At 40.4% G+C, this 12341-nt stretch overlaps 1 protein-coding gene across 9 annotated transcripts in view; it reads left to right on the top strand.

Moving 5' to 3' along the window:
* NAALADL2 (N-acetylated alpha-linked acidic dipeptidase like 2) overlaps positions 1–12341 on the top strand; it is a 913317-nt gene that overhangs the window by 564379 nt on the left and 336597 nt on the right. For all 9 annotated transcript variants that reach the window (XM_073359348.1, XM_073359349.1, XM_073359350.1 and 6 more), the window contains one exon: positions 6787–6937. In XM_073359348.1, the coding sequence (XP_073215449.1) occupies positions 6787–6937 (151 nt within the window). The remainder of the gene's footprint in view (positions 1–6786; positions 6938–12341) is intronic.

The following is a 12341-nucleotide window of genomic DNA, read 5'->3' as shown; positions in this document are numbered from 1 at the left end:
CCCTTATTTCAACTCCTTGGTGTACAAGCTAAACCAACTTTGGTCTCCCTCACCCATTGATAGATCTGGTATAACTGGGCCTTACACAATCTGAGTTCAAGGGAGTCTAAGTTAGTGTGAAGGGTCTAATTTACATTACCTTAAGCATCACTTCTGATTTTCGCCCCTAGTCTCTGATGTGTTGTAGGATTGCGGAAGAAAAGAAACTCTACAAGATAAAATAACTTACTGGTAATTATCTTTGTATCCTCTTCTTTGCTTTCCCATTCATATCTCCACCCTTTCATGTTTCACAACACATGGTCTCCCGTGGTGGACATTTTTTGTCATGTCCTTGCTTCATGATACATGGGCTTGTCTTCACTGCAGAATTAAGTGTTGCTTCTAATTCAAGTCCCCACACACGCACACAAACACTTAACCTGAGTGTGGTGGTGCTTTTAACTTGAGTTGGCTTGCCTGTCAGGTGCTATAGGCCACAGATTGAATTGACAAAGCTTGTCAATTGCTAACACAACCTTTTGGTTGAACTTGAGACTCATTTTGCAGTGAGGCCATTCTCCTTTGAGCTAGGCTATCGTGAGAGGAGTTACCTTCAAGTGAAGATAACTCAAGTTAAGTCTGCTATGAAGTCAGACCCATTCTCTACAGAATGTGAGAAGTGGTGAGTGCAGCAGCATGAACTGTTTGGGGCAGGGATTTTTTTTTGTTTTGTTCTGTGTTGTGGAGCCCTGTTCCAGAACTGGAGTTTCTGGGCACTAGTGCAATATAAATAATAAATAAAATAATCTTACCTTCCTACATTTAAGCGTGTCCGTACTCATAATTGTATGTGGTGAGATTCTTTCGAGTACGCCAGCAGTACTAAGTAGTACTAAAATAATTACATAGGCAAGAGGTCTTGTTTTTTTTCCCCAGAACAGCAGTCTGAATGATCACAGTGATGAAAGACCCTTCTCAGCATTTATAAACTGTGAAATGCACTTAAAAGTTAGTTTGTTGGTTTTTTAAAATTAAATTAGTGTTTGAGGTGTAAGGTTTGTGCTAGCCATTTTCTAGAAAAATGCCATCTTCTTTGACACCAGAAATCTGCTATATAAGATTGTAAATTAATATGCAGTGCTTGAATATGTATCTTGTGTACTGTATCACATGAAAAATTCTTCCATTGGAAATACAAAATATTTAACAATAACAAAAGGGTTGCTTCTGATATTTATCCTGTAGAGCAGCAGTTCTCAAACAGGGGTCTGTGGACACCTGGGAGTCTGGGAGGGTGCTCCAGGGGGTCTGCAAGTCATGTCTGGGGCCACCAGCCCCACTGATCAACTCGTCCTCCTCCCTCTCAGTGCCTCCTGCATGCTGCTGAACAGCTCTTTCTGCAGCGGGCAGGAGGCACTGGGAGGGAGGGGGAGGAGCGGGGAGGGGACGTGCTTGGTGGAGGGGGCAGAAAGAGGCAGGAAGAGGAGGGGCAGGGGTGGAGCAGGGGCGAGAAGAGGTGGGGGTGGCAGTAGGGCCTTGGGCTGAGTGGGGTTAAGCACCCCCAGGGAAAATTAGAAGCTGGCTTGGGGGTCCATGAAAAATTTTAAATCAAAATGGGGATCCTCGGGTTGCTAAAGTTTGAGAACTGTTGCTGTAGAGCATAGAAATTGCAGGGGAGACGGGAATCAAGACATAAGGTGGCAAGGGGAGCAGGGGACAGGGAGGAGGACAGACAAACTGAGGCCTTGAAATTGCAACTGACTGTATGTACAGAGCCCTGCTAACTTCAGAGGGGATTCAGATGGACACAAAGACATGGTCATGAACAGTCTGTTGCAGATTTGGGGCTGGCATGAGTCTGGTCACACTTTATATTAAGGTTCGATTTATAATTAGGTTATTAAGAGTCAGTGATGATCAATAGCTCTTCTGATAAATGGTTTATCAATTGTTATCGTGCACAACAGTCAAAACATAACATCTTCTACTGATGTGCTCATCCATGCTACTCTTGACAGTGACATGCTTATAACATATTAACCCTTTATAAATCACTTCTAAGTGGAATCTTAATATAATGTGTGATTGAGAGTGAACTAAAGTGACCAGAGGTCAGGTGCCCATTGTGGTTTTATTTAGTTCAGTTTAGAACATGCCTGTGTATGTGTATGGGGGGTATAAATCCTGTGATGGGGGGTATAAACCAGCGATAGAGGGGTTATAGAGCTGCTGTGGGCAAGGCTGGCCCTGCCCCTCTGACCCTGTCCATCATATCAGGAATGAAATAAGGATATAAAAGCAGGCAGTTCCCAGTAGTTGCTGTGCAGCACAGAGAAAGACCAGATACTGTCTCCACAGCTCCCAAGGAAGAATCCTGGAAGCCTTCAGGGGAACTGCTCTCAGGGAGGCCATTCACCAGCGCCCTCTCCCACTCTGTCCCCTGCCTACAAGGACACAATACCCAGGTATAGTGGCTGGGAGGACAGGTTTGCCAAGCCACAATGCTAGCTGTTAGACAGTTGGTACCACTACCCTCTACCCTGTTTGGGGTTAGGAAATCTGAGGCCATACTAAAGGGATTAGGGGAGTGGAAGGCAAGAGCCCCTCCCCTTCAAACCTAAGTGGACTATTTGACTTATTTGTATCACCGAGCCCCCTATTTGGGGAAATGGGGCAGGGGGAGAGAGGGTTTTTCAGTATCTGTACAATTCATCAGGATCCTGAGAATTGTGACAAAGCCACTATACCACATTCAAAAAGGTGTGCATCTGTTATCCTAAACTCCTTTGACAAAATTTAGAGACAATTCCATTAAAAGCCAGCAGTTATCCCACAATAAAACCTGCCCCTCTCTCCCCCCTGCAAAAAAACAAACAAACAAACACCCCCCCCCCACCAAACCAAAACTTTTCCCAACACTTCCCTGTTCATGGATCAGCTTTCTCACTCTCCAAACACCTTTATAAAATGTTAGGCCTTTATTGCATCAACAGCCATATATTCTCTTAACTATGCGCTGTTGCCAACTTGCCAGTGAAAATCCGGGCTTGGCAGTAAGAACTCCTGGGTTTTATTCTGAATTCTGCCACTGACTTACTGTATGATTGGGGCAAGACGATTAAGGCCTAAAAGTGGGATTTTCAAGAGCTCTCAGTGTTAGCCCAACTCCTCTCCCAGCAATTAGGGCAACACTGAAAGATCCCAAATTAAAGGTCCAGCTTTTCTGTTTTTGTCAGAAAGTCTTGAGTCATGGAAACAGGAACTGTTTGCAGGAAAGGGTTGGTTTCCATAATCTCCCAAACTGAAAAAAAAATGAAAAGAAAATGTTTTTGAAATTGTTGAAACATCTTGTTTTGACATTTTCTAAATGAAAAGTTTCATTTTCTGGTTCAGAAAGACCCCCCCTCACCCCTCCAATAATGTCACTTACACAACATCCTCTTCTCTGTAACCATGGCAGCAGCAGCAGCTGTTGCATTGTGTGACTATGACTTATGTAGCCTTTCTTAATGAAACAGAAGAATTTAATATTGGAAAAATATTTTTTAAAATGTAAAGTTTTTAAAATACGTTTGAAATAAATGAAATGACTTTGTACATGTTTACTGCCTTTTCTGTTTCTGTTATTATTTATTATAATAAATGGAGAGATGAAGGAAAAGATGAAACTGGAGAAGACTATGGGCACTGAGGAAAAGAGGCAATTGTGATTTTAAACACACTGTCAAACAACTTGGCTTTTAACGCTGCTTCTTTCTCTTCTCAATGATTCCCCACACCATTTATTATCTGGATGTCTGTCTGAAGATGGAAGTAAAAACAGGAGGCAGAACATTGCAATAGCTAACTGACGTGCCACTTTCTATTGTTGCTCATGCATGACATTTTAGGACTCTCACTCATGTTAACCCTTTAAAAACCATCTATTGTACTCCTTTAAAACCTGATTCTGCAAACTCTTACTCATATGAGTTGTCTTTACTCAAGCAGATAGTCCTCCTGTCTTCCACAGGTGACTTATTTGAGTAAGATTTGTAGGATGGACTATGATGTTACACAAACTACAGTAGAGTTGCACTTTTTACACAACATCTGAATTTGACCCCTGGTTTGGAAACAAGGACTAAGGACCTTATATCATTGCAAGCTTAGTACTTGGAAAGAAGGTCATTAGAATACAGCAGTATGCTGTAGCTAAGAGTGCACACTGGATTTTCCCATCTTTAAATAAAAGCAAAGATAGTTTTGAAGCTTGAGCCAAAGACAGAGTGTAATACCGTAGAAATAATAAAGCCATGCCACAAACAACTGTGCTAAAGTCCAACATTTAACAAAGAAAAAAGCCAAAAAATAAAATAAATAAATGTACCCAGAAAGAAGCGAAAGGGAAAAAAAGAAAAAGCATAGGGAAACAGACAGTGAACCACAAGATGGAGAAAAGTTACCATACTATAAGGTTTCAGTAACAAAGCCTAAAACAGGATGTTGCGGTCCAGAAAGCTAATATATTTGCAGTTACTCCTGACATCTTGTAATAGCCACTCAAAAGGTCATTGACAATGTGCAGTTAGAATGCAGGGCTCGCCTTAGAGGTGGGTAATCAGGGTAGTCACCAAATTGCTCAGCTGTTTTTTGTTTGTGTTTTGTTTTTACTCAGTGGGCACTAAAAACATTTTCCATCCTGAGGCCAAAACACAAAGGGCCAGTGTGAGGTCCCTGGAACAGATGTTTTAGAAATAGATCCAAATTGTGCATATTGAGTAATAATTTTGAACATTTATCTATTGTATATATTTTTGTTAATAAGAGAAATGGGGGTTGCACTTTTAAGAATGAGATGGGGGTACACTGAGTGAGCTAATTCAGAGTAGAGTGTTCAGTGTATGTAAAAAACAACGAGGAGTCCTTGTGGCACCTTACAGACTAACAAATGTATTTGAACATAAGCTTTCTTGGGCTAGAATCCACTTCATCAGATGCATGGAATGGAGGCTGGCCTGTAGCTGGGCACCGAGAAGGTCTCTATCTGCAAGAAGCTCTTAGAGCAGAAGTTTTGAGTTTCCAGAATAAACAGGGTTCTCTTTGAAAAGCTGAGCCTTGTGATTAAGAGTGCAACACCAGCTTTGGTGACACACTTCTCAAATGCTGGAGTGGCCTCAGACATAGTACAGGTTGATCGGTCCATTGCTGATATACAGGGCTGTGTGGGGAAAGATAACTACGTTTCCTGGAGAATTTCAATATGTTGAAATTTGATTTTTATTCCAGTTCAAAACAAAATCCCAACATTTCATAATTCTCTGTAAAAGGGAAAGCCTGAGGGTCCCCAGATCAGAGACCATCTGCATGGATAGCTGCCTTGAAGCTACAGACTCTGAGAACCCTGGTGTTCCTAGCGCCAGGATAGTTCAACTGGCTGGCTGACCCCAAGCTGTGGATCCTGTAAGTCCAGGGTCCTCAGCAGTGCAGCTGGTGAGCTGGCAGGAAAGAAGGCAGGTTTCCAAAGTTGTCTTGTTTCTAGACAAATTTAACTGAAATTGAACCATCTCTGCAGACTGTTTTGATTTCAATGAATTTGCAAATTCCAAAGATGATCTGTTTTGTCAACTTTTTTTTCTGACCAGCTATATTGATATGCTCCCATGACTTTTCCCAGGGTAGTTTCCTCTTTCCGTCATCTGCCATTTCACCTGTCAGAAAAACAACCCAGTAAACCCCATCTTATAGAGAGGCATGTCAATCTTCCTATTTGCAGAGCAGGTATTGGGATGGAGCTTGTAGCTGTGGTCCACTTCTGAGGCCTCACACTGATTAGCTGAACCCGCGCCCTTCACCCACATCAGATATCCACTTGGTGCTGTTGCCAGAAGTCAGGTTGCCCTGCTTTTTCAAAAATCCAAGTAGGATCATTCCTCAACCAGCCACCCAATGCACCAACAGACGGGACTGTGTCACCTGATGACGTGCTGGATTATAGAGGAGCTCCTTGTTACATTTTTAACAGCCCATTATTGATTTAGTGCTACTGAAGGAATCTAGAATCTGAATTTCTAGAGTAAATTAATAGAGACAGTTTTAGTGGAGGCCTGATTTATCTGGGCAGAAACAAATCTGTTTACATTGCAATGCCTACTTATTGGCCACTGGAAGACATTTCCCCCCCTTTAAATGAAAGCTTGAAATTTGCAGCATGTTGCATCATGCTACAGTACTTTGGAGAGACTAAAAAGTATGAGCAACATTTTATTTTTCTGAACCAGCATTCCCCACCCCCCAAGTTTTCAATATTAACTGTCAGTTTATATATCACTCCTAAGTGCACATAGTATAAACCTCTTAAAATATAAGCAACAATGAAATCTAATTTTAAAAATGAAGGGATTATTTTATCTACTCCAGTTATTTAAAATAGGACATATAATTGACAAGGCCCCAATTAAGCTATGTGCATCAGCATTTGACTAACTTCTAAATGACTGCTCGTGTGCTTAAGGTGAGCCATGTACTTTCATACCTTTCTGAATCGGGGCCTAACTGATGTAGTTACAACACAATACTTTGCAAAATTTAGATGGACTTTAGGTTGATATTGTCAGATCAATTCATTTCATGTGCTGTATAATTTATGTTTAAATGAGAGCTTATTTTTGCTGTTATGCTTGGAAAATGTCTTTTAGGTAAATGTAGGGAAACAGAGTTAAATTACTTTGTTTTTCTTTTCTTCTTTTTTGAATGTAGAAGTTACTTGTATTGTGGTGTCAAAGCGTTTTGTTAATAGTCACCTTTGTTTCTCTGTTTCCTCAGCTTTCTCTGTTAGAAGAGGCGGGGTTTGGAGGCGTTCTTCTTTATGTTGATCCTTGCGATTTACCAAAGACTCAAAATCTTAGTGATAAAGCATTCATGGTTTCTCTAAACAATGGAGGAGACCCATCGACACCTGGTTATCCCAGTATTGGTAAGTACTATTTGAGTAATGTCCAGTTAAATGGCATTTTAAATTTGATTGTGAATAATACATGAGCTGAAACAATAAGCCCAATCCTGGTCTCAGGTACAAACCCTGAGTAAAAGGGCTTTGCGCAGAGGAGCAATATGGTTGAAGGGATAAATCCACACTCATAACCTAAATGTAGGCTATAGAATTGTGCAACTGGCATCCAAAGGCTACTGCAGACTCTTGGTAGGAGTAGCTGGACTACACACCTCCTTATGCTGGCTTTTGTCAGTACATTCACACTCCACCATTAACCCAAGTAGAGAACCACTGTACAACAATTCTCTTCACAGCTCAATGGTTTGTGTTGAATTGGGCTCTCCAGGATCAGTCCCCCACGAATGAAGCAATTTCCATTACATACTGGGCTTTGCGCTCCCATGTTGTGGATGGTGGGGGCAGTTGGCTATAGATGTAAGTGCAGTGTAATCAGAAAAGGTTATAGCAATGATCTCTTGTACAATCTTTGCCAATAACACTTTCATATGATATATGTTCTACTTGCCTAGTTTCAATTCTGCCAGAACAGACCTGGTCATTTCAGCTAATGAACTGCTTTGTTAAGTGATAGGAAGGCAAATGCATTTTTTTTAAATATCTGAAGTTAAAAAAAGACGTTAATTAAACATAAATGTTAGTGTGCCACAGCAATGGTTTTGAAAATAATTTCTACCTGCAGCACATCAGATTATACGTTCTATTTAAAATCTTTGTTCTAGCAGTTCAGTGAACATGTGTTCTGCCTGTCTGCTATCTATTCAGCTTTACAACCTCCTTTAATATCTAGCTAGATGGAAAAAAGTATTAAGAATCATGCTATGAGTTTGTGACAAGGCCTCATTAAGAATGTTTGGTCCAGTTACTAACACAGACATCTAACGGCTGACTCGAATTGGCACTAAATCAGCTGAGGCAATGCTGAGATGTTTCATGACTAGAATGGCAGAAAATAGAAATATTGGCCTAGTTGTCAGAGAAGGGTGTTAACTATTCACATCGTGAAATGCCTTGACAGTTCAATGGGAAAGGAATTGCACATTTTCTCAGTGTCTCACTATACCTGACCTAGACCTGCCATGGGAACTACAGAAGTAAATGTAGCACTCTTCGAGCTTTATTCTTAATCATTTCATGAAGCCCTGTGAAGAGTGGTCTGTTTATCAGTCTGGCTGACTGCATAACATTTTATTTACCCTACATGAAAAATAAAGTTAATTACGACTGATACGCTGACAGTAGGATGCCGGGTTATTGTCTAAACCTTCTTTGTTGTTTTGCTGACAGTTACACTAAATGCTTTTTTGGGTTGTGTAGATTCCAATCTCTAGTTTTAGGGGGGAAATACAAGAGAAAAAGCTGATAACCTTGACAGAGGAACAGAGAGAATTAAGTAGGTTGATGGTTTGTGCTAGAACCTTAATGTATCTTGCACCTGTTTTAAAGTCTCTAAACGTCATTCAACAGGCTATCATGTGTCTAAAGTATTTGTGATAATCTGGATGCAATGATGCACTGAAGGGATTCTGAGGAGAACTCCTGGGATCCTCTTGTTAAAGCTGTGTCACCAAGTGGTGGAGCAAGTTGGAATGATTTCTCTGTCTCTGATGGTTTTCACACTTCTCTAAAGGCCAATAAATCACCCTGGCCAGAGTTAACTCGTGTTTGGGCTGTATACAAATAAGTCGGAAAAGCAAACGTTTTACCTTTGTGATATCACATGGCAGGTATTTAAAAAAAAAATCTTGGGGACAAATACTCAGGGTTGTCCAAATGCTTATCCCTCTTCCCTGCAAGCACATATCCCCCTGGTCAATTGAGTTTATCACAGACTACAGGTGGGGATTTTTGTGGAATCCCATGCTTAAAATATTGGCAGTACATCGTTGTCTGGAGGATACCATCTGCACTTTACACTCTCCCCTTGGCAATGGATAAACTGTTACCATTACTGTCTTGGGATAAGTGTAATCCATAACACACATGAGATAGATCAGAAAAGGAATGGTCTTTGATGAAAACATCAAAATCTGTAAAGGAAAAAGAGGATGGGGATTTTAATTTAATTTGTCATTGAAAATTGGTGAATCTTACAACACACTTTATCTTGTTTTAGTAGGAAACCTGTAGACCCATGAGTGATCCAAAGGTAATAATTTTTTAAGCAATCTTTGCACGTAACACCTGTCACTGTACTAACTGACATGGGTGCAAAGTTAATAAATGTCCTAGTAAGATCTACATAATATGTACAGTGAGCAGATACTCAGCTTCTTTCTGTTTATAGTGAATCTTCTTTTCTTACCCCCCAAATAAATTTCTCCATGGCCTCTAAATTAGAGCTGAATTAATATTTGTTTTTTAAATTAATATTATTGTTTTATTATTTTATTTTATTTCGAGGCTGAACTGGCAAAAAATGGTGTGTTTTAAATTGAAAGTGGATTTTCTTATTTGTTTGTTGTTGTTTTTTGCCAAAAGGATCAAATGAAACATTTTGTTCAATCCAAAAATATATATTTTTTTCATTTGAGATCATATTTGGGGATTTCCCAACTCTCTCCCATTGTGTGTGTGTGTGTGGTTTTAGAAAATATTTGCTAAATTTCTAAATGAAATACTGTTTTGAAACAAAAAATTTGAAATATTTTGTTTCAAAATGGCTGAAAGTAATCCTTTTGACCTGTTCTTAAACCAAAACTGCTCACCAAATTTGGACCGAATTTGTGAAAAGTTTGTGTTCCAGAAATACATTTTTGATAGTTTACTATTTGTGGGGAAGAAAGTTGTTCCAGCTCTACCCAGAATAATACAGTGGTTAATTTTTCTTTAGAATCATTTTTGAAGTCAATTACCACTTTTAATAGGATTTATATAATTGATTATACTAGACTTCTGGGCTCTCAGAAAATTCCAGCTCAAATCCTGCTCTTTTATGGAGATGGAGACAAAATGCAGAGCTTCAGTATGTGGATTAATTTAGGATGTACCAATGACAATATGCTGGGTGAGGGATGAATGTGCCTCTTACCTGTAAGTGGCACAATCCATTTAGCTTCCTGTAAAGGGCAACCAACGCAGCTTGGCAAGGAGTTGTCCAGGTGCTCCTCTATAAAGATAACTACTGCCTTGTTTGCCTCTTTTGGGCCCTTTACTAGGTCCTTCACTTCTAATCTGACATTGTTAATCTTGGTTCTCCTGCTTCTCCACCATGGCAGCCATGGGATAATCCTCTGGGCCTTTGTCAGCCTCTGTCCTCTCTGCCTGGTTTTGATTTTCAAGGACAGTCTCTTTCTCTGGAACCTTTCTTCGAGTCTACATTGTGTCACTCTTGAATTGGACGGGTTCAATGCTTGGGACTTGGATTTAAGAATCGGGGGCTAAGGAACCCTGCAGTAGAAGAAACGTGAGATCTAGGGAGCTGAGAGGGCTCTGGGGACATCAATAGGCAGGAGGGGGACCAGAGGACCTGCATTACAGAGAAGTATGATGAGTTTCCCTTCTCATTTTTTGCATTTTGACTTTTTGAATGCTGTACTTTCTCTTGCCCAGCTTGCTATGCCAGAGATATGTTTGGTTTTGCTATTGCTGTACTTTAGAGTCATTTCAAGCCAAATCTGTCTTCAGACAGAAAAATGGCTCAGTAAACGAAGATACGGACAGAACCTATTTGTCAATTTTAGTATGTAAATAGTAAAGTGTCCTCGGTATGAGCAGTAAGAACCCTGTGCCTGAGATAAGGCACTCAGTAATAGAATTCCTATCTATGCAGTGGAGGAATGGAAATTATATCATGAAGAATCCTTCAGAAAGCATGATAGAAACTGCTATCAGTTTTAAATGCTGAAATATAACAGCTCAGTTGAATAAAATCCTACTATATTGAGAGGAGTATCCAGTGTAATGTTCTTTTCAAGAATTTCACACAAAAATTATAGCACTAAAAAAAATACATATAAACAGTTGAGAAGTGTTCTGTGCTTCAGATCCCAGTGCACAGCTACTCATCTGAGCCATAAAACAGGTGTGGGAGAGAAATCAGTTATAATAAAGCACAAGGCTTTTTGTGTGTGTCCGTGTCCCCGTGCATGTGGGGCTAGACTGTGATGTAGACGACTCTGTGAAGATATGTAAGGGGAATTAATACTCACCACCTCTTATACTCTGCATGAACAGAGCTGGCCAGACACTTTAACTCCTGTTCCATGGGTAACACTGTCATAAATATAAAGGGAAGGGTAAATCCCTTTAAAATCCCTCCTGGCCAGAGGAAAACTCCTCTCACCTCTAAAGGGTTAAGAAGCTAAAGGTAACCTCGCTGGCACCTGACCAAAATGACCAATGAGGAGACAAGATACTTTCAAAAGCTGGGAGGAGGGAGAGAAACAAAGGGTCTGTGTCTGTGTATATGCTGCTTTTTGTCGGGGATAGACCAGGAATGGAGTCTTAGAACTTTTAGTAAGTAATCTAGCTAGGTACGTGTTAGAGTATGATTTCTTTAAATGGCTGAGAAAAGAATTGTGCTGAATAGAATAACTATTTCTGTCTGTGTATCTTTTTTGTAACTTAAGGTTTTGCCTAGAGGGATTCTCTATGTTTTGAATCTAATTACCCTGTAAGGTATTTACCATCCTGATCTTACAGAGGTGACCCTTTTCTTTTTACTGTTTCTTCTATTAAAATGTTTCTTTTCAAGAACTGAATGCTTTTTTTTCTGTTGTTCTTAAGATCCAAGGGTCTGGGTCTGTAGTCACGTAGGCAAATTGGTGAGGCTTTTTAGCAAACCTTGTCCAGGAAGCAGGGTGCAAGGTTTTGGAAGTATTTGGGGGGAAAGATGTTTCCAAACAGCTCTTCCCCAGTAACCAGTATTTGTTTGGTGGTGGTAGCGGCCAATCCAAGGACAAAGGGTGGAATATTTTGTACCTTGGGGAAGTTTTGACCTAAGCTGGTAAAGATAAGCTTAGGAGGTTTTCATGCAGGTCCCCACATCTGTACCCTAGCGTTCAGAGTGGGGGAGGAACCTTGACAAACACCAATATTTTTTTTAAAAAAAAGTCATTCCAAAAATCAAATGAAACATGAAAGTCTGAAATTCCCCACAGAACAGGAATTCCAAAACTTCATTTAGGAAAACTCAGCATGACATTTAATTTTGACCTTTTTCTAAACATTTTTGAGGCTTCTTCTGTTCTGTCCAGGACCCTGGCAGCCTGCCATGTGGGAAGCTCGGCAGCACAGGGAACCTCAGAGCCAGGAATTCTGAGGAGCTGGGAGCTTTGGCTCTGGGACAATTTACCTGGCAGGCTGTGGACAAGGTAGGAGCCGGGACTTCCAGACTCTTGGCTTCTCATCAGCACACCAGGAGGGC

The sequence above is a fragment of the Lepidochelys kempii genome, chromosome 9, assembly GCF_965140265.1.
Source record: "Lepidochelys kempii isolate rLepKem1 chromosome 9, rLepKem1.hap2, whole genome shotgun sequence".
Taxonomy (NCBI): Eukaryota; Metazoa; Chordata; order Testudines; family Cheloniidae; genus Lepidochelys; species Lepidochelys kempii.
Note: the sequence above shows the minus strand (reverse complement) of the source record. Positions and strands in the feature narration are given on the sequence as shown.